This window comes from Amia ocellicauda, chromosome 3 (assembly GCF_036373705.1).
Source record: "Amia ocellicauda isolate fAmiCal2 chromosome 3, fAmiCal2.hap1, whole genome shotgun sequence".
NCBI classification, from domain to species: Eukaryota; Metazoa; Chordata; class Actinopteri; order Amiiformes; family Amiidae; genus Amia; species Amia ocellicauda.
Window position 1 is genome coordinate 31,408,567 of NC_089852.1, and position 23,836 is coordinate 31,432,402.

The window sequence follows — 23,836 nt, forward strand, 5'->3', positions numbered from 1 at the left end:
AACAACCATGTCACGCTCAAAATTGCTTAAATCACCTTTCTTTCCCATTCAGACATACAGTTTGGAGTTCAGGAGCTTGTCTTGACCAGGACCACACCCCTAAATGCATTGAAGCAACTGCCATGTGATTGGTTGGTTAGATAATTGCATTAATGAGAAATTGAACAGGTGTTCCTAATAATCCTTTAGGTGAGTGTATATATATGTATTACAGAAAAGTATCCATCTCCCTCAGCCCGCCAGTTCTACCAGCGGGCAAGACGGAGGAAGGAAAGGTGCTTGCGGAGGAGACAGGGAAAAGAGCATATGAGGCCTTTTTAATAAGACAATGAATGAGTTGTAAAGCCAGATAGATACAAATGAAGAAGACCAGCGCATAGACGACCAAGTGTAGAATGCCGCCACCCAGATTTGTTAACCAGGACCACCACCCTCCTGTGGAGGGGTTGGTGTCCCGTAATTGGTTACCCACTTTACATATGTGATCAGCCAAATCATAGATATGTTCAGAAGAATCGGGTATGTATGTACAACACTCCTTACCTATGAGGGCACATGTACCTCCTTGGGCAGCTAACATGTAATCTAAAGCTACACGGTTCTGCAGTGTAACTGTCCTGGTGGCCACCACTTCAGTGGTGATGTTAGACAAAGCGTCAGCGGTATCATTAGCAACAGTTTCTATGTCACGTGTGCCTCTGGGCTCAGGAACAGAGGACCCAGGTGCAGAGCTGAATCGAGGGGTAGTCGTGAAGGCATGGGTCGGGTACCGGCAGGTCAGGACCAGAGAGGCAAGGCAGAGTTGTGGTCAAGGTCACAGGCGGGGGTCGGAGGAGAGGAAACAAGGCTCGGAAGGAAACAGGGCTCGGAAGGAAACAGGGCTCGGAGTCGCAAGCAGTACTGACGAAACTTCGCCACGAGTGAGGGCAGTGAGGGGTTTAAGACGGGTAGCAGGAACAGGAAAGAAAGGTGCAGAGCCAATGAAAACCGAGGACAGGAGCAGAAGTGCACAAGGGTGTGGAGGAATGTTAATTGATGAAAAGGAACAATGAAGGGAAATGGAAAGACAGGGAGACAGCGGCCTCTAGTGGAGATGGAGGATGATGGCTGAAAACCATGACATTCTAGCACTGATGCAATCACGCGGATTTCTTTAGTATTCCATGCTACCCCAAAATTAGGAAATAATGTCATAAAAAAAATCTAGTACTTTCATATATTTCTCTTGCATGCAGATGGCTGACAGGGATGCCCGGGAGCGGGGGCACATGGCTTATTGCCAGATACACATATCCCAAATAGCAGCAACCAGTGAAATTTACAGGGAGTATCCAATAAGCCTTGAGGCCACAAATCCAGTATGTTCCATTGGTGAATGGCATTAGGGTATTATAGGTGAAGTTATGATAGAGCATATGTTTGGATTTATTCCCGTCATGTTACGTGAGCCGAGAACTCCAATAGTGATACAACTACTAAACCCTAGCACTCGCCGGAGGGAGGCGTTTTGACATATACATTCCTCGGAGGGGAGAGAATAGGCCAATTTCAGAGAATACATTCTCCGTCTTGTTACATTAAGTCGGGCAACTCCCCATCCCCCCACCGGTCGACTATACCAGGTTTGATTAGGGTAATGAGTACAGAGGGAGTTGCTATGATTGTTCTTTTGTCACCATTGTGTGAGACTGGGATTGATGCCTTAAAAATGTGCACCAATATCGTGAAAACCCACACTCTACGGGTTCTGCCCCTAGTGGGGCACCACTGTCAGCCACTGCAGGTACATGCATACATATCCAACAGTTTGACACATTTAATACTTGTCCATATGCTGCAGTGAACTGATGGAATTCGTTCCATTCGTCCTGTGAACTGTGTCTGTCATGCAGAGCATTTGGGGAAGATGTGCTGTTGAAAAGGAAGTGATTATATGCTTCGAGGTTTCATACGTCTCTATATACCCACCCCCCCCCACCCCTCGGCTGTCCACACAGACAAGGCTGTAGTGCGACAGCGAGAGGGCCTGAATAAGAATAAGAAGAAAGAGATGCATGATACCTTTCTAATCTATATCCATAATTATTTGTTTGCATACACCGCAATTCCCTTTTCAATGTGTTGTCTTTTACGGTGAGTTCTTCAGGCCTTTCTTCAATTTTTCTGAAAGATAAAATGATGTTAGTTTCAGCACCTGAGAAATAAATCGTTAATGCTCAGTCCGCCTATTCCTGGGCATCGCCACCCTCCCGTGGCAATCAGCAGAGGTATAGCAACCTGTGGGAGATATTCAGTGTCGCTGGCTCCTGTGAAGACAGATAATAGTAGTCAATTACCTATCCATCAGTACTAGCATCAATATGTTTAGCATTAGTAATGTAACTACTCCTCATATCCCAGGACACCACAGTGTAAAGACACAGTGGCACCTGTTTGCAGTAGAACACACACAGTATGTAATAAGGCAGCTTCCTCATCTCAGTCCCTTAGACTGGGTAATTTATGTATTTCCACTGAGAGTGCTGTCTGCGCCGAGCAGGGGAAGCCCATGTCACAGACCGGTTCCACCCCCCCTTGCTGGGGGGTTTCCCTTCCTAATATCTCATGCTTTTTTCAATTGAATTATTTTTCATCGAGTTATATCTTCAGTAACTGCCTTATTTTCCCTCATATTTAATTCAATCAACATCAAAACTCTTGTGCTGGTAGTGTCAGCACATTACTGTCACACATATCAAACTCCCTGTTTCAAGCTTCCCAAGCCTCATTAACTTTCAAACCCCGTGTCAACTTCCTCAAACCTTCATTAACATCGCTCAGACCCTCATAAAACATTGCCCTGTACCCCAACAGCTGTCTTCTCTTTTTCCCAATTTCTTACTAGACAATTCAAGTTATATTTGATCGATTTATATTATTACTATTTATACGCAATCTTGTTTGTGTCTGGCCCAGATATGGGGAAGTGCAGCACAGACAGACAGCTCCACAGCCATCAACAGGCCACTGTGGGGGCGTAATGTCTGTGGGAGAAATGGCTGATACTGACACACAGTGTCGCGGTGTGTGTGTTAAGCTGTTGTGCGAGCCCTAGGGGTTGTCCAATGTATCTGATTATTCCTTGCGTCTACGAAACCCCGTGCTTCGTGGAGAATGGCAATGCCAAATATATTATTATTATTATTATTATTATTATTTCTTGGCAGACACCCTTATCCAGGTCCACATAAGTGTAATATAGTTCCTTCTGGGTTTTGCACACCCCAGAAGAGACGGGGATCAAGAGATCTCCAATCCCTAAAAGCTGGGGGGTGCTTAAAAATGCGACGAGAGCAGCACCCCCACACCAGAAGGGGATTATTTTGTTAGTTTCTTCTTGTTTGTTTGCTTGAGTTTCTACCTCAGCAGCCCACCGCACCATCTCCTGATACGTGTTTCCAGATATTCCCATAGCTAGGATGTTTTGATGTCTGTGACATGCCATCTTTCAACATTGACAGAAACACAGCTTGGTCTCTGTCGGCTCTATCGTCTTCAGAGTGTTCTTGATAGGCTTGGTAGGCTGTGAATTTTCTTTTGGCATGATCTATTACTGACTCGCCTTGATTTTGTTTAATGCCTACTACTATTCCCCATTCCCCTTACTTTGTCCTAGGGCTTGCTTTACGTCATCACCAAATGCCTCGATCAAATCTGTGCATTCTTGCATGTCTTTTGTTTCCACACAAGCCCAGTTCCCAGTCCTATGTCTGAGTTTTTCTAATTGAAGCCATACATTGGAAGGGCTTAGACTTTCACTATGACGTGAACATCTCTTGGGTGAAGAAAATGAATCAACCTCATTTCATTCAGGTTATCCCAAAATAATGTATTACCTTGATTTATTTTCAATTTAGGTAATGAAGCGCAAATCATTTACTTTTCCCCTGGGTAAGGGAGTATGTACTAAGGAGGTATATTCTGTGGTTTTACTATCCTGGTCTCTTTTAGTGTGGGTTTTAACCTGCATCGGAGCGGCAGGCACTGTTTTCACATCTGGCTCTTTATGACTGCATTGGACAGGCAACAGGTCTGGATATAATCCCGAATGACCTGGTAGGGGTGCCGCGCCAAAGCCTCCACTATTATTATTTCGCTCATATTCCCATGCTTTGCGTTCTAAATCTAAATCTAAATCTAGGGATTTCTAAAACTCTTCATTGTGGAACTCATAGCTACCAAATGACGACATTTTAATTTCCTAGAGTATCTGGTTTTCTATGTATTCATGTCTTCACCACATTTTCTGAAAGACTATAATATGTCACTAAACAGGTAACATTCTCCTGCTTGGATTTTACATCAGGCTGTCTGTCTCATGTGTAGCCTTTTGTTTCCTTTAAATTGACTTTAGCGGACTTGTCCATAACATGATGTTTAACAAACAAATTCTGGTTATTCTGTGGGGACACTATGACTATATATTCATTACTATTATTATTGATCTGTTTATTCATAGTACATTTGGTATTGTTTTAACGTTTTTCTTGTAGAATCATATTATTTCTTTCTTATTTCTGATGCCTGAGGCACTCTGTATAGAGTTAAAAGTCCTCATGGTGAGATCCTCATGAATCTGATAAATCTGTTGTGACAGTTTTAAATATAATTCTGAAACTACTGGTTACTTCAGTTGTTAGCCTTATTCTGGACTATGGACAATATTAAAAATACAACACATACACAACATAGACATTTACTTCATATCACCTTCAAAATATACAAATATATATAAACACATTAAGTACATACACATGGATATCCAAAGATAATTCAGATATCCGATCTGTGGCATGTTTTATTGACCCTGCAGTGTCTCAAACAGCCCTTTAACCTCTTTATGATGGTATTTGTTTATTTATGAAGCTTCTTATTATTTAGAATAAAATGTCAAATAATCCCACTTGATTATTTAATTATTTCATCGCCTCAGTTTTCTTGATCCATTGTGATCAAGTTATTCTCTAAATTCTTTTTATTCTGACAAAGGCTTATGAAAAAAACTTTGTCGGTTTTATCTTGTATTTCCTTGATTTCACCATTCTCTATGATTCCGGGGGACCAGTCCTGTGACCATCCATTATCTAACATCTGTTTCTCTACCTTCTAATGTTTTCCCCTCAAAAATTCAATCTTACTTTCGTCAGACATGATTTGAAATAGTCCAGTCCGAATGTCTAAGCCAGTATTCTCCTGCAGAGACTCACCCGGGGCAACTGAGTGTCTGAATTCGGAAAGTCAATACAAATACAGTGAGGGAAAAAAGTATTTGATCCCCTGCTGATTTTGTACGTTTGCCCACTGACAAAGAAATGATCAGTCTATAATTTTAATGGTAGGTGTATTTTAACAGTGAGAGATAGAATAACAACAAAAAAATCCAGAAAAACGCATTTCAAAAAAGTTATAAATTGATTTGCATGTTAATGAGGGAAATAAGTATTTGACTCCTTCGACTTAGTACTTGGTGGCAAAACCCTTGTTGGCAATCACAGAGGTCAGACGTTTCTTGTAGTTGGCCACCAGGTTTGCACACATCTCAGGAGGGATTTTGTCCCACTCCTCTATGCAGATCCTCTCCAAGTCATTAAGGTTTCGAGGCTGACGTTTGGCAACTCGAACCTTCAGCTCCCTCCACAGATTTTCTATGGGATTAAGGTCTGGAGACTGGCTAGGCCACTCCAGGACCTTAATGTGCTTCTTCTTGAGCCACTCCTTTGTTGCCTTGGCTGTGTGTTTTGGGTCATTGTCATGCTGGAATACCCATCCACGACCCATTTTCAATGCCCTGGCTGAGGGAAGGAGGTTCTCACCCAAAATTTGACGGTACATGGCCCCGTCCATCGTCCCTTTGATGCGGTGCAGTTGTCCTGTCCCCTTAGCAGAAAAACACCCCCAAAGCATAATGTTTCCACCTCCATGTTTGACGGTGGGGATGGTGTTCTTCGGGTCATTCCTCCTCCTCCAAACACGGCGATGTTGAGTTGATGCCAAAGAGCTAGATTTTGGTCTCATCTGACCACAACACTTTCACCCAGTTCTCCTCTGAATCATTCAGATGTTCATTGGCAAACTTCAGACAGGCCTGTACATGTGCTTTCTTGAGAAGTGGGACCTTGCGGGTGCTGCAGGATTTCAGTCCTTCATGGCGTAGTGTGTTACCAATTGTTTTCTTGGTGACTATGGTCCCAGCTGCCTTGAAATCATTAACAAGATCCTCCCATGTAGTACTGGGCTGATTCCTCACCGTTCTCATGATCATTGAAACTCCACGAGGTGAGGGGCATGGAGCCCCAGACCGAGGGAGACTGACAGTTATTTTGTGTTTCTTCCATTTGCGACTAATCGCACCAACTGTTGTCACCTTCTCACCAAGCTGCTTGGCGATGGTCTTGTAGCCCATTCTAGCCTTGTGTAGGTCTACAATCTTGTCCCTGACATCCTTGGACAGCTCTTTGGTCTTGGTCATGGTGGAGAGTTCGGAATCTGATTGATTGATTGCTTCTGTGCCCTTTAAGAGAGTGCTCCTAATCTCAGCTTGTTACCTGTATAAAAGACACCTGGGAGCCAGAAATCTTGCTGATTGATAGGGAATCAAATATTTATTTCCCTCATTAACATGTGTAGCGTTATGTTGGGTGTATTTTGATAAGAGCATTTTGGCTCTGAGCTGAAGCACTGATCTAAAGAAGACCTCTCCCCCCCAAAGTTATCAGATTTCCTTAGCTCATCTGCTTGGAGCTGGTTTGCATCGGGGTGACAGTTTTGCGGAGGATGGCACCGAGAGTAGGCCAAATGGTTTGGAATCCTGCTATGAGATGTCTGGAGAAAGGGGCCTGTGGGTAATAAAAACTCTTTGAAGTGGACGAGAGCCGAAATCCCGACATAGAGGTACGAACCCGGGCCAACCGGCATTTCCAAAAGATGGCATGGATTGACATCAGTCATAAATCAAGCCCCCCCCCAATAGGACACTGGGGGCTGAAACCGAAATCCAATCTCAAGAACTCAGGAACCAATCACCTATTGATCTGACAGACTATAAAGAACAGCGCACAGTCTCTTTCTCTCTCTCTCTCACCTGAACCAGTAACTCGCTGCCACAGCTCAACTTGTAGCTCTGTTGCCCGAACCGGAACCAGAAACCAACCAAGTCTTTGCCGGCAACAGAAGAGTTAAACTGGGAGAAGGAGATTGAGCCGTACGAAGAATTCTTTTAAAGGACTTTATTAAATAAAGAACTTTACAGACTGCGCTGCCCGCCTGTGCCCACCTGACCAGTGGAGTTTTACAGCTGGACAATTGACTAAGTCGACTGTATACGCAAGTGTTCAGTCATTTAAATAGCTATTTGAGTCTTAAGAAACTTGACCCTTGGAACAAACAGGGCCCTGCTTTCCTCAAAGACTTCGTCTTCAAGTAACTATGGTGGAACCCTGCTTACAAAGAAGATTTTGTGCACAACCTTGGAGCCTTCAAACCAGTGGAAAATCTGTTTGGAAAAGACTCTACATTCGCGAAACCCCAACTTCCAGGAGCATCGACTGAGTGGAAGTTCTTGGACAAAGCCGAACCGGACTGCCCTGTTCCAAACCACACGGACCTCGTGCCGTGTGCTGTTATCTGAGCCCGAAGCCAGAGAGGCCTCTCTGCGACGAAGTTCAGATAAGTTTAACAGTTTGGAGTTCATGATTCATGACATTTGAGAAATCAATTAGAAATGTTAATCTGTGATTCATAACTCTAGAATGTGTAATATCATTTAGTTTTCTTAAATATAAATGTGTGTTGCATTAAACTGTTTTGTTCATAATTTTAGAAATAAAATCTGTCAACGCCGAGAAATATCTTCTTATTCCTGTTTAACTGTTTAGTCTGAAATTGACACAAGTTAATAGACATTAGATTATTGGTGGCCCTGCCTATCCTTAATCATTGAATAATAATCAGTTAAGGGAAATTGTGGTAACAAGTAATGATAGGATCTTTCTCGGCACCTAAACGTAAATGAGACTGATATATATATATAACGAGAAGTTACCTGACATAAATACTAACCTGCGTAGTTATTTAATGTCTGACTAACAATACTAATGAGAGACTCACCTTCGTCTTACTAACCGGTATTGTAGTCAATGTGTTTATAACCTTTTTTGTTTAACAATTTGTGTGTTATCATATGCGATCCCATGGTCTTTGATTTGGTCACGAAAGTGATTTGTCTTTGATTTGTTGATCTAGAGTTGAATTTTAATTAGTTTTTCCCTTTTGTATAATTAGTGTAGTGCTACATTTAGTCTTTGTTTTTGAATAAATTTGACAATTTATATCTTTGGAATTGGTGTCTGCGTCCAATTATTACAGAAATTGAGTTCTACAAGATTCCAGGATTCGTGATAAGGTGATACTATAAATTCACTTCTTTAATTGAAATTTATAAGTGTACCTTACGCTACACATGCAAATCAATTTATAACTTTTTTGAAATGCATTTTTCTGGATTTTTGTTTTGTTTTTCTGTCTCTCACTGTTAAAATACACCTACCATTAAAATTATAGACTGATCATTTATTTGTCAGTGGGTAAACGTACAAAATCAGCAGGGGATCAAATATCTAACGCATGCCTAGATAGGCAAAGGGGGGTTGTGTGCCCACTTCCCCATCTTCTTGTGGTTTTACTAGAACGTACGTTCTGTACTAAATTTGTATTGTGTGTCTGCAGAGGGATGCATCTGATACAAACCGGTAGAAGCTGGTCTCATTATGTGCTCTTTGCTAACCTCATGTACGGGTGAGGTATTTGGGGCCTCTTCAAAGGATAATGCCAATTTTTTTCTTTTTTTGGCAACTTTATTTTGTGCCGTTTGAGTAACAAAGGCTTTTTCCTAGATTAATAGAATAGAAAAAGAAAGACAAAACAAAACCAATAAAGCAACAGTGCATATTAAAATAGCATTTCTTACACATTGCCATGGTTCCCAAGCACTCTAGAGGCCGCCATTTCCCTGCCTTTTCAATTCCCTGCTTTCATCTTTCAATCAATCTATTTACATTACGGAAACCCTTGCGCACTCTTGTTACCACTGTCTGCTCTCATTCACCCTGCACCTCCCAACCTAGTTTCCTAATCCCCTCACTTCCCTCAGTCTGGGTGAAGTTTTGCCAGTGTTTACTGCAACTCTAAGCATTCTCCCTGTGCACTGTCTGTGAAGCCTTGTTTCCTTGCGCCTTGGATTTTCCTTGTTTTCGTGACCCCTTACCTGACTTCCCGACCACAACTCTGTCTCTCCCTTGCTTGCTCTGTTTGCCTGATTGCCTGACCATCACCTGTGACCACGATTACTTCTGTGCACAGCCCTTGATTGCCCTAATCTGCCAACACCTGACCCGCGCCTGTCTGACCACCCCGACCACACACTGCAATTGGGTCCCCAGCTCCCGTGCCCCGCGGTAAACCTGCCTATGATACACATATTGTCACAATTATTCAAATTTACTCATCAAACACACCTGTTTCACATTACCCTGCTCATTATCTATAGTACTTAATCCCCTTTATTTCTAACACCATTTGCTAAGTCTTGTAAGTCACTCTAGCTACTTTTCTGAGTGTTTTTGTGTGTTTTTGCTTTCTGTTTATCGACCATTGCTTTTGCTGTTTTGACCATCACTTCTCGAATCTCCTGCTCTATCGAGTTCCCCTAAGCACTTGATCTCCTGCCTGTTTTACTGACACTGCCTATAGCCTGATCTCCATTGTTCCTATTGCCGGCCCAAGACCCTGTACTTTTATCGACTGCCCTGTTCTGCTCTGCGCTTCGGTTCTTACCCCGTCCCCTGCCAGAGTAACAATTGCACAGAAACAAACCTTCTATTTCTAATACACATTATGAAACTGCTGATTTTTATAATGTAGATCATCATAACAACATAACAACAGTGTTTCAGGATCTTCCTCTGGCCTTGTGAATCATGTAAATCTGTTCCTGAGTTACACTAAGAGTTCTGGAGGAATAATGTGAATGTAGCCCTGTGATGTGTGTGTGTACATGGTCTATATAGATACACACCACCAGCATATGATAAAAAGTGATTTAATTTATTTGTTGGAGAAATACATTCGAATACATTGGAATTAATTGTATTCGAATGTATATATGCTGATGTACAGCATTAATATATTTTCAGTGCTGATGTTTTAACTCTCTGGGGTCTGCCCTTTGCAAAATGTCTCGGGGCCGAGCGTTCTACGTCATTTTACTCTAATCCTGTCTCCCATAGGTGCTCAAGGCTGCCACTTCCAAAAACCGGAGGTCTCTAGCTTTTGAATGAACCTAGTTACAGCCATTCGCGTATAAGCAGTGAAACATGTATGTGAGGAGAAGTCTGCCTGGAGCACTAAAAAAGTGCTATATTGACCATAAATTCACTTTTTGTTTTTCTTCACTTTTTTGGATTTATTTCTTAAATCTGGTGGGGCAAACACAATTATTTATGTTATTTTCCGAATCTCCAGTTTGTGCTGAGTGTTTCCATATAAGACACTTGGCTCTAGCCCTTGTAGTTACAGAGTTATAAGTAAAAATATGACAACAGTAAAATCAGGTGAAAATGGTGGGGGGGGGGGGCTCAGAGGGAGTAATAAAACATTACTTTCTCCTTAATTACAAGTGTATAAAAGGTGAATTTGAGTTTGTAGGAAAAATGACCCTGCAGTGTATAATCCCTGAAATGTGTTTCTTTCACTGTGATTCAGTTAATGTTGTATCTTAGAATTATATAAATATAGTGATCCTCTCTCACGTGGTCACCTTATCTCTTATTAAGATGGTGGCACTGTCATTCAGTAAGAGCAGACAGGTGTTTTAAAAACATTTTAACCAAGTCTGTCAGGATCTTTCACTTCAGTTAACCTTTCTCCCTGAGTTAAACTGTTTTTTATCTGGATGGGCAGAGATGACCCACTGTGTGTTCCTATGTCTAGCTTCTGTTGTTTCATTCTGCTGTCATACATTGTTTGGACGTATGAGGTCGTCAACTGCATAACAAACAATACACTACCAGAGGGAATCCAACCTATATTAAAGTATTACTACTATATTTAGTATTATATCCCTCACTGATGTGAAATTAGACATGTGGGGACTTACAAGATAAGGACTGGTGCCATCTGACTGAGATTTGTGCTGACGAGGGATGATGGTTATTAGCAGTAGTAGAAATAACCGTCCTCGTAAAGAATCAATATCAGAATAATATTTACTGTTTCTGGCTCTCTGGTTAGAAGTATTGGAGCCCTGTACTGGACCTGGACATTCAGCTGCCTCTGGGCCTTTGATGCCTCCTGACTGCCACCTCACTCTCACATCTGAGTGACCTTGTCTCTGGCACACGCTCTGAAGACTCTCCTTCGAATCTGATGCAGTTTCAGTCCGTATACGAGGGGGTTGAAGAGGGGGGGGATGACCAGGTATTCCACAGCCATGAAGTTGCGCAGGCTCTGAGAAAGAGTCATTGAGCCATACTGGCTGTAGAACACATCAATAAGTGAAGCAATGGCAAAATTGATCAGAGCCATCAGATGGGGCAGGCAGGTCTGCGTGAATTTACTCCTCTGTTCGATAGACTTTAAACATGCTCTAATGATCTGTATGTAAGTATATACAATGAAGAAGGCATGTGCAAACTGGGCAATTATAAGAATAAATCCATAGGTATTGCTTAGTGTGGTGGTTGTACATGAAAGCTTCACAACTGACACGTTGTCACAGTAAAGTTTGTCAATGTTTGAACCACATAGAGGTAGTGTGGAGGTTAAATAAATTGCAATAAGTATGGAACAGAAAGGGTAGCCCCAGGCAAATAGTAGCAATTTCCCCAGAGTTGAAGGAGTCACGACACTGTGGTATTGTAAGGGTCTGCATATTGCCACATACCTGTCATAAGCCATCACTGTTAGAATTGTTATTTCACACATAACAGAAGTGTAGATCACATATGCTTGCATCTGACATCCAGCGTATGAGATCACATTGGAGTCTGAGAGGAAGTCGGACAGCAGTTTGGGATAGAACCCAGCAGTTCCATACAGTCCATTGACACACAGATTACAGAGGAGGATGTACATGGGCTCATGGAGGGTTTTCTCAATGAGGATAATAGTGATCAGGGTCAAATTAACAATAACCATCAACAGGTAAAGAAGCAGAGTGAAAGCAAAGTAGATATTCTTATTTGTCCTTGATTCATTCAGTCCAGAAAGAGTAAACATTGTAACCCATGTTGAGTTCTCCATTTTGAACTTTGATGTCCTATGATTTCTGGTGGGGAAACAACAAGTTTATGTTAACATGCAGATACATTTGAATGTCACCTGGAAATAGGTCCAAGCTAATCAGAGTTTTGTCTTTCTCTGTAGTCTATACTATACTATTTATGATCATGTTTACTTACATTACCTCGTTGATATATCCAGGAGTGTTTCTGTGAGGGAAGCATTAGACTGCACTGAACTCAGCAGGTTTTTGAGCTTTATACTTCCCTCCGAGGGGACGGTCTGTGGGGATCTGCAATGATCAACACATCCTGAGAGAGCTGTGCCACCAGGCATTCTTTAATGAGCCCAATAACAAGGATGAGAAGTGAAGCCACAGAAGACACATTCTCGACAGAGTGCCTTTATTTAGTCCAGACTCTTATCATTTGTGAAAATATATTTTGATAATAATATATAAAACATGATGATAGAAAGAAACAATCATGTCAGCTAACGAGATAAAGTCACTGTACAGTAAGATAAAATCATCAAATGAACCAAGAAAGAACACTTTAAGTTGGACCTACAATAGAGTTGCACAGAAGGATGGTGAAGCTGTAATGTGAGTGTCATAAATAAAGCCTGTCAACAGAATGACCTAATTTAACATTCTATTGCATATAAATCAAAAGTCACTTTACATGCAGCAAGGGTGTTCATTTACCCAATAAAATACCAGTAAGCTTTGTCAGCTGTCAGAATAATTTCTCCTTCTCTGTGATGCTCATAGTCCAGGTAATTGTCCCTTATATAAAAATATAAAAATAATATAAAGAATCTGAAGCTTCAACATTATTGCCGTGGTAAGTCACTGTAGGAGTCTGCATATGTAAAAGTGCCAATTGTGTATATGAGCTTCTTATGTTAATGTAAGCCGTCTATGAAATCAGTAGAGTTTATAAACATCCTGTTCCTGGAGACCAGTCATTTGGTGTAGTAGGATTATCTCTTTACTGGGCAGAGCTTGTGGTGTGCAGTGCTCACTGGAGCGGCATAGATCAAATTCTGACCTGCACACGCTGCATTTTTGACCAAAGGCACAGCTAGGAGGTAGTATTGGCAATTGCCTGGGGCCCCAAGCTGAAGGGAGGCCCCAGGCAGCGACAGCTGAGTTAAGTGTTTAACTCTAGTTACTTATGCAAGCTTTATAAATAGCTGAGCCTCAGCATCAACACTGCTGTATCTAAGATTTGTAAAAATAACTGAAAAAATGAATAATCATTACTATAATTCAATATGACTTTGTTTCTTAATCTGATCATCATTATTATGTAGCGATGGTCAATAACGCCCCTTTCTGAGCCCATTACTCTCATTTTGCTATAATAATGTTCTGCAACAAAAACTTCACTACATTAGCCCAAGCTCCCCTGCTGATTTTGTACGTTTGCCCACTGACAAAGAAATGATCAGTCTATAATTGTAATGGTAGGTGTATTATAACAGTGAGAGACAGAATAACAGCAAAAAAATCCAGAAAAACGCATTTCAAAAAAGTTATACATTGATTTGCATGTTAATGAGGGAAATAAGTATTTGACCCCTTCGACTTAGTACTTGGTGGCAAAACCCTTGTTGGCAATCACAGAGGTCAGACATTTCTTGTAGTTGGCCACCAGGTTTTCACACATCTCAGGAGGGATTTTGTCCCACTCCTCTTTGCAGATCCTCTCCAAGTCATTAAGGTTTCGAGGCTGACGTTTGGCAACTCGAACCTTCAGCTCCCTCCACAGATTTTCTATGGGATTAAGGTCTGGTGACTGGCTAGGCCACTCCAGGACCTTAATGTGCTTCTTCTTGAGCCACTCCTTTGTTGCTTTGGCTGTGTGTTTTGGGTCATTGTCATGCTGGAATACCCATCCATGACCCATTTTCAATGCCCTGGCTGAGGGAAGGAGGTTCTCACCCAAAATTTGACGGTACATGGCCCCGTCCAACATGCGGTGCAGTTGTCCTGTCCCCTTAGCAGGAAAACACCCCCAAAGCATAATGTTTCCACCTCCATGTTTGACGGTGAGGATGGTGTTCTTGGGGTCATTCCTCCTCCTCCAAACACGGCGAGTTGAGTTGATGCCAAAGAGCTCGATTTTGGTCTCATCTGACCACAACACTTTCACACAGTTCTCCTCTGAATCATTCAGATGTTCATTGACAAATGTTAGACAGGCCTGTACATGTGCTTTTTTTGAACAGGGGGACCTTGCAGGCGCTGCAGGATTTCAGTCCTTCATGTCATAGTGTGTTACCAATTGTTTTCTTGGTGACTATGGTCCCAGCTGCTGTGTAGTTCTGGGCTGATTCCTCACAGTTCTCATGATCATTGAAACTCCACAAGGTGAGATCTTGCATGGAGCCCCAGACCGAGGGAGACTGACAGTTATTTTTTGTTTCACCCATTTGCGAATAATCACACCAACTGTTGTCACCTTCTCACCAAGCTGCTTGGCGATGGTCTTGTAGCCCATTCCAGCCTTGTGTAGGTCTACAGTCTTATCCCTGACATCCTTGGACAGCTCTTTGGTCTTGGCTATGGTGGAGAGTTTGGAATCTGATTGATTGATTGCTTCTGTGGACAGGTGTCTTTTATACAGGTAACGAGCTGAGATTAGGAGCACTCTCTTAAAGGGAGTGCTCCTAATCTCAGCTCGTTACCTGTATAAAAGACACCTGGGAGCCAGAAATCTTGCTGATTGATAGGGGATCAAATACTTATTTCCCTCATTAACATGCAAATCAGTTTATAACTTTTTTGAAATGCGTTTTTCTGGATTTTTTTGTTGTTATTCTGTCTCTCACTGTTAAAATACACCTACCATTAAAATTATACACTGATGATTTCTTTGTCAGTGGGAAAATGTACAAAATCAGCAGGGGATCAAACATTTTTTTCCCTCACTGTACATGTCACTACACACATCTGACCATATAACTTCACAAACAACTTTTGTTTTAAACAGAGTATGCCAAGCTTAGATAATGAAACGCCATGCGGCACTCAAAAGAAATTAAGAGCCTATGAGGAAAAAAGATGCAGATTGGGTGGACGATATGAACTGAAATTAGTATGAGATGATGATGTCCACACCATATGATATCATGATATACAAAAAATTATATAATCTGAATGAAATTTGATGATACTTTCAAATAAAAATACATTTTTAATATTGCTTTTAACCTTATAAAACCTAAAATGGTGAGACATTGGTCAGGTATGAAACTGAAAAGTATTTTTTTTTAATTGAGCAAATGTGTTTTTGTTTTACTTCTGTGGCAATACTGTGCAACATGCAACATGAAGCTTTATTAATTTAATAAGTATAGAGTAGAATTGAATATTAAAATATTTCAAATACAGTTTGTAAAGAAAATGATTGCTACATGGAAAATATTTTTTTTTAAATCCTTTTTTTTTAAATACATGCATCACTCTGTATGAGAATCTGTGAAAAGTCAGAGTATTCGTTGGCAAAAATGGTCATATTCTGCGCAGCTTCTGTGAAGAATGATGGAAGTCTGCATGACATGAAAACACCCCATGTAAACATGCCCGACAGAGTGATGTACTCTGGGCATGGTTGTTTTCTGTAGGAAGTCTGACAACAGGCATGCAGCCAGAGTTATCAAAAAAAGGGGTGAGATTAAAGAGTTGTGGTTACAACGTGTGGGTAACTGTAAGATTCAACAGAAGGCTGTTTTGGAATCATTGTAGGACATTAAGTATTCTATGTAAATCAAAAGATTCAGTAGGAGACTGGGTTTTATTTATGTAGCATCTGAATTGAATACATACTGAATCTGTTCATTACAATTCATTTATAGCTCTATTGGGGTTTTATTTATGTAATTTGTAAGTGAATATGTACTGTATCTGTTGTTTTTTATTATAGCAGTATTTGTTTTTAGAACAGCTTATATATATATTGTGGCATCAGGGCCGGCTCTGCAGATCTGGGGATGGCACCACCCCTCTCCCCCCTAAAAAAAAGAAATAAATCTCTATTACATTCATATCTTATATTTACAGCACTTTGCATTGTTTATTGCTGTAAATAGTGATTTTGTGCTTCATATACTACTAACATAATTGTCACGGTTGCCTTGGGGGAGGACCATAGGCGTGGTCGAGGTCACAGGCTAAGGTCGAAATCCAGGTGGTCAAGAAGGACAGAAAGAGAGAGAGAGAGACAAAGACAGGACTGGGAGCGTGAGAGAGACAGAGATACAGGACAAAGATAGAGCGACCACAGGCACTCAGGCAAACAAGGAACCAGGCTTGGTGATGCAGGTAGAGCTGACAACACTTCACCCAGAGTGAGGGCAGTGAGGGGTTTATAAAGGAGAGCAGAAACTAGGAAGGCAGGAGCAGAACCAATGAGAACAGAGGACAGGAGCAGAAGTGCACAAGGGTGTGGAGGAATGTTAATTGACAGAGTGAACAAAGGAAAGTAGTGAAGGGAGCAGGAAAAGGCAAGGGAACATTGGTGGCCTCTAGTGGGGAAAGAGGGTCAGGGCTAGGGAACTGTGACAATAACAATAATATATAATAACAATACTAATACAAAATAATGTATTACTATCAAAATATTGGCAAGCACACACTAGCATAGACAATAAAAACAAAGGTAAATTATTAGCTATATTAGCTAGCTCTGTGTGTGTAGTATGTATATATATACACTCACCTAAAGGATTATTAGGAACACCTGTTCAATTTCTCATTAATGCAATTATCTAATCAACCAATCACATGGCAGTTGCTTCAATGCATTTAGGGATGTGGTCCTGGTCAAGACAATCTCCTGAACTCCAAACTGAATGTCTGAATGGGAAAGAAAGGTGATTTAAGCAATTTTGAGCGTGGCATGGTTGTTGGTGCCAGACGGGCCGGTCTGAGTATTTCACAGTCTGCTCAGTTACTGGGATTTTCACGCACAACCATTTCTAGGGTTTACAAAGAATGGTGTGAAAAGGGAAAAACATCCAGTATGCGGCAGTCCTGTGGGCGAAAATGCCTTGTTGATTCTAGAGGTCAGAGGACAATGGGCCTCAAGCTGATAGAAGAGCAACTTTGACTGAAATAACCACTCGTTACAACCGAGGTATGCAGCAAAGCATTTGTGAAGCCACAACACGTACAACCTTGAGGCGGATGGGCTACAACAGCAGAAGACCCCACCGGGTACCACTCATCTCCACTACAAATAGGAAAAAGAGGCTACAATTTGCACAAGCTCACCAAAATTGGACAGTTGAAGACTGGAAAAATGTTGCCTGGTCTGATGAGTCTCGATTTCTGTTGAGACATTCAGATGGTAGAGTCAGAATTTGGCGTAAACAGAATGAGAACATGGATCCATCATGCCTTGTTACCACTGTGCAGGCTGGTGGTGGTGGTGTAATGGTGTGGGGGATGTTTTCTTGGCACACTTTAGGCCCCTTAGTGCCAATTGGGCATCGTTTAAATGCCATGGCCTACCTGAGCATTGTTTCTGACCATGTCCATCCCTTTATGACCACCATGTACCCATCCTCTGATGGCTACTTCCAGCAGGATAATGCACCATGTCACAAAGGTCGAATCATTTCAAATTGGTTTCTTGAACATGACAATGAGTTCACTGTACTAAACTGGCCCCCACAGTCACCAGATCTCAACCCAATAGAACATCTTTGGGATGTGGTGGAATGGGAGCTTCGTGCCCTGGATGTGCATCCCACAAATCTCCATCAACTGCAAGATGCTATCCTATCAATATGGGCCAACATTTCTAAAGAATGCTTTCAGCACCTTGTTGAATCAATGCCACGTAGAATTAAGGCAGTTCTGAAGGCGAAAGGGGGTCAAACACAGTATTAGTATGGTGTTCCTAATAATCCTTTAGGTGAGTGTATATATGTGGTAGAATTTGAAATACATATTTTCAGAAAATGCAATGGAACTCACTAAAATTGAACTTAAATTGATTTTTAAATAATACCTATTATTCATATTTCATCAACAACTTTATTTAAATAAGACCCTTCATTTTAAGAGCAGAGCTCTTATAACATTAAGCCTACATACAAAGACACAAACTTGGTTAATGAAATAGTCACTAAATACAGTCAATAAATCAACAGAATTATAAATGTGTCACTCATAATTGCAGCACACAATAAAGAAAGTTATTGCCAATTAACACTCATATAATTCTACTATTTCCTTCTAATGATTTGCCATTGAAATTGAGCAAAAACTGCCAAAAACCTTTTAAAAAAAGGTCATATCACAGTTAAAATTAAAGATAACTGAATTAAACTTTCAGCAAAACCAGGTTAAAACATCTTAAAAAGAATGGGCCAGTAACCCCTTTGGTAGACAGTGGAATTTATTTAAATAACTATGTTATAACCATTTAATCATCATGAAACTTCATCAGTATTTAGATAAAACATAATATTAAACATCCATTTACATTTTTATAGTGTCCAAAATTTATCTGTGACAAAGGAAATGGACCAATATTTTGAAATTAAGCTCAAACAATGACAGACTAAAATATACTAAAATGAGGCAGTTGAAGGTCGTGTTTCAAAATGGCTGCCACAATCCAAGTAGGCCGCCTATAGCAACCAGATGAAATAGTCATAACTCAGAAACTATTTGATCTAGAATGTAAAATCAGGTGTCTTTTCCACCAAATTTAGTTTGCCTCATTGATTGAAGGGTTTTTTAGGTCGTTGGGGGGCTAGATCACCATAAATCCAAGATGGCAGCCCATAGCAACCAGGTGACATTTTTCGACAGTCATGACTCTGAAGCCGTTTGACCTAGACAAATATATGAAGTGTCCCCCATAGTCTGAAACACTATCCAATACATCTGCATTGATATGGTCTTGAGTCAAAATCTAAAGAAATGAATGTATATTATAGGTAAATACATTTATTACGCATTATTGTTTTTGAAAAATATCTGCTTTGAATATGAACATTCTCGAGAGGAACCTTGAAACCCCTTTCAGTCAACCAGGCAGCAGGCAGTGAACAAAATAGTGCAATAGTATTATAACATACAGTATATTTATAGTAAAACTGAGAAATAATGATACAAAAGTGAAAAGTAATTATTATTGTATCGCTGGCATGGAAAAGCTAACCATTTACGAAAGCATGAGTACATCAGCAACATGGATATGAAAGACATTATTGGAACTCTTGCTTATGCAAAGGCAACAGACAGAGATTCTGAGATGCACTGAGAGGCAGTCAAAATGGTAAGTAAGATCACTGGCATTGAGACGATGGTGTGGTATGATAAAATATTATACAATGATCCATTAATCCATTTTCAAAACCACTCATTATGGTGAGGGTTGAAGGGAAGCTAGAGCTGATCCCGGCAAGCATAGGGCACAAGGCAGGAATACACCCAGGTCAGGACACCAGGCCATCGCTGGGCAACACACACCCACACACACACAGACACATACCTACAGGGCAATTTAGCATGGCCAATTAACCTAACCTGCATGTCTTTGGACGGTGGAAGGAAACTGGAGTGCCCAGAGGAAACCCACACAGGGAGACCATGCAAACTCCACACAGACAGGTACCCTGAGCCGGGACTCGAACCCTTGGAGCTGTGAGGCAGCAGTGCTAACCACCATGCCACCGTGCCGCCCTTATACAAGAAGCGGGGGTGGATGCAAGCAGGTTTGGGGGGCTCCCAGAAGAGTTTCTGCCCAAAACTCCAGAATCTCCTCTGTTGGTGACCTCTCTGGATCTGTAAGGCATTATTTATCAATAAAAAAAACAATTTGTATTATATATGTATATTCAATTGTCAGAATCCATCACTGTGATGTAGGGCCGGAACAACCCGTGGACGTAATCGATTACGTCGATTACGTAAATACGTCAATTTGCGTGGACTGCGCCGATGCTGTTTATGCTCTGGGGTTCTGAGGGCTTCTGTGAGATGGTCAACACATTTTACCCAGGGTATACACTTCCCTCCAGGGTCCACTTCACAAAGCTGATGTAGAGGAAATATGAAGAGGCACTTGAGAGAGTGAAAGCTTCACTCAAAGAGGTAAAAACTAAAATCACTCTCACCACTGATTCATGGACAAGTATTGCCACTGAGGCATACTTAGGCGTCACCTGCCACTTTATTAATGAAGACTGGGAACTGACTTATAACCTGACCACAATGCCACTTGAAGAGCGACATACAGCTGAAAATATTGCTGCTTGGGTGGAAAAAGCAGCAGAGAAATGTGGTATATCCATGACTAAAGTAATGGTTGTTGTACATGATAATGCTGCTAATGTTGTTGCTGCTCTAAGGATGCTGGAAGAGAGGAATCTGGTTACTTCTCTCAGGTGTGCTGGCCATACAAATAAATAATAACCATAACTTCTTCCACTAATCTTTCAACGTTTTATTCAAACATTTTCTCATAAAAATACTTCACAAATTAAAAAAATCCCAACATAAAAAAGAAAGTGCCAAGAATTAAAATCGATTGAAAAAATAATCGTCAGTTGCAGGCTTATTGTAACAATAGTAAATCCACACATGACAAAGAGAAGAGTGGAGATCAAATACTTGGAGATCCCACCCAGAATACAAGATCACATGAGAGCCAGAGTGAAAGGCAACCAGGAAATCAAGTCAGAAAGCAGCAGTACAATTAAACATAATTACAACACAAATAGATATATTTTTTTTATGTAGCAACCTTCAAGGCCCAGCCATGGCAGATCGCTCTAACACACAGAAATAAAAACAGGACAGTTAAGCTCATCAATGTGTCCCTCTCCAGTTACAGGAAGAGTGCATTTAAAACAAACAGCTTTTCAGTTCAGACTACAGAATTGCAGAGCTCTTAGTGTCACCGGGAAGGGAATTGTACAGAAACAAACCCTCTAGCTCTAATCCACAGTATGAACCTGTGATGTTTAAAATTTTAGATCATCATATCAAGATAAGATTTTCAAGAGCTTCCCCTGGTCTTAAGTTATACATGTGAATCTGTTCCTGAGATACACTAAGAGCTCTGGAACAATGAAATGAATGTAGCCCTGTGGTGTGTGTGTGTGTACACAGCCTATACATGATTACATTTCTTTGTTGGAGCCTTTGCACTTTTTGTTTCATTTTTTTTTTACTGTATATATGCTGATTGGCTATATTCATTGTGATTCTATCCTGCGTGGGTCAGCTTGTTTCAAATTAAGATGGTGGCATTTAGTAAAAGCAGACAGGTGATTTAACAGCATTTTGATTTTACCAAGTCTGTCAGGATTGACAGAATCCAGTTTGACTCCAGTCTGTAATTTAATCAGTATCACATTCATGTTTACTGTTTCTGGCTCTCTGGTTAGAAGTACTGGAGCCCTGTACGGGACCTGAACATTCAGGTGCCTCTGGGCCTTTGATGACTCCTGACTGCCACTTCACTTTCACATCTGAGTGACCTTGTCTCTGGCACACGCTCTGAAGACTCTCCTTCGAATCTGATGCAGTTTCAGTCCGTATACGAGAGGGTTGAAGAGGGGGGGGATGACCAGGTATTCCACAGCCATGATGTTGCGCAGGCTCTGAGGAAGAGTCTCTGAACTGTACTTGCTGTACATCGCATCAATAAAAGCAGAAATGGAAAAATTGATCAGAGCCATCATGTGGGGCAGGCAGGTCTGCATGAATTTACTCCTCTGTTCGATAGACTTTAAACATGCTCTAACGATCTGGGTGTAAGTATATATAATGAAGAAGACTTGAGCAAACTGTGCAATTATGAGAATGAAACCATAGCCACGGCTTAGTATGGTGGCTGAACAAGAAACCGTCACAACTGACACGTCACAGTAAAGTTTGTCAATGTGAGATCCACATAGAGTTAGTCTGTAGGTTAAATAAATTGAAATGAATATGGAACAGAAAGGATAGCCCCAGGCAAATAGTAGCAATTTCCCAACAGTCGGAGGAGTCATGACACTGTGGTATTGTAAGGGTCTGCATATTGCCACATACCTGTCATAAGCCATCACTGTTAGAATTGTTATTTCACACATAACAGAAGAGTAGATCACATATGATTGAGTCAAACATCCAACGTATGAGATCACATGAGAGTCACAGAGGAAGTCGGACAGCAGTTTGGGATAGAACCCAGCAGTTCCATACAGTCCATTGACACACAGATTACAGAGGAGGATGTACATGGGATCATGGAGGGTTTTCTCAATTATGATTGTAGCGATCAGGGTCAAATTAACAATAACCATCAATAGGTAAAGAAGCAGAGTGAAAGCAAAGTATATATTCTTATTTGTCCTTGTTTCGTTCAGTCCAGAAAGAGTAAACATTGTAACCCGTGTAGAGTTCTCCATTTTGAACTTGATTTCTGGTGGGGAAACAACAAGTTTATGTTAACATGTAGATACATTTGAATGCCACCTGGAAATAGGACCAAGCTAATCAGATTTGGGTAAAGTTCATAACCAGATCTGAGTCTACATTTATGAATTAAGTGGCAGAATGTATACATTTTGACATATATCTCACAAATAATTAATGGCTTTTCTCAGTATCATCCAATGATAAAGAAAGCAGCCATGTGCCCAACACGTGAAATTAAAATAAACATAATTACTTACTTAAACTCTCATTTTGTCTTTCTTTATATTCTCTACTATTCTATTGATGATCATGTTTACTTACATTACTTCATTGACATATCCAGGAGTGTTGCTGTGAGGGAAGCAATAGACTGCACTGAACTCAGCAGGTTTATGAGCTTTATACTTCCCTCCGAGGGGATGGTCTGTGGGGATCTGCAATGATCAACACATCCTGAGAGAGCTGTGCCACAAAGCATTCTTTAATGAGCCCAAGAACGAGGATGAGAAGTGATGATACAGAAGACACATTGCCTTTATTTAGTCCCGACTCTTATCATTTGTGTAAATATATTTTGATAATAATATATAAAAATATATAAAGAACCAATCATGTCAGATTACCAGATAAAGTACAGCTGTACAGTAAGATAAAATCATCAAATTAGCCAAAGAACACTTTAAGTTGGACCTACAATACAGTTCCACAGAAGTATGTTGAAGTTGTAAAGTGCAGGAGCGATTCAAGGGGGGGCCATAACCACCCTGCTATGAAGCTTGGCCACCCCACCCCTCTCATCACTCAAATTTTCAGGAGACAGTTGAAAAAAAAAGTTTTGCAGCAGAATTACCATGATTAATATGGCTTAATATGTTTAGTTTTTATTTGAATTTTGAATTGAAGTGTTGACCCCTCTGTGAATAGTCCAGCTGACACATCACACCAGGGCAAGCTCACTGTGTCTCGGGCTGTTTTGCTCCATTAATGCTAATTAAAACACTTGACCAAAAATAACCCATGGGGGAGATCCCATGGTAAATATGTGTATACTATATGGTTCCATCCAGGTACATAACAACAGTGTCT

The 23,836-nt window shown here is 40.9% G+C and overlaps 2 protein-coding genes across 2 annotated transcripts; both read right to left on the reverse strand.

Moving 5' to 3' along the window:
* Positions 1 to 11,403: 11,403 nt before the first annotated feature.
* Positions 11,404 to 12,336, reverse strand: LOC136747037 (olfactory receptor 8I2-like). Its single transcript, XM_066699992.1, has one exon. It carries the CDS (start codon positions 12,334 to 12,336, stop codon positions 11,404 to 11,406), a length of 933 nt encoding a protein of 310 aa, XP_066556089.1.
* A 9,474-nt stretch (positions 12,337 to 21,810) lies between these two features.
* On the reverse strand, positions 21,811 to 22,716 carry LOC136747038 (olfactory receptor 52B2-like). Its single transcript, XM_066699993.1, has one exon. It carries the CDS (start codon positions 22,714 to 22,716, stop codon positions 21,811 to 21,813), a length of 906 nt encoding a protein of 301 aa, XP_066556090.1.
* Positions 22,717 to 23,836: the final 1,120 nt, after the last annotated feature.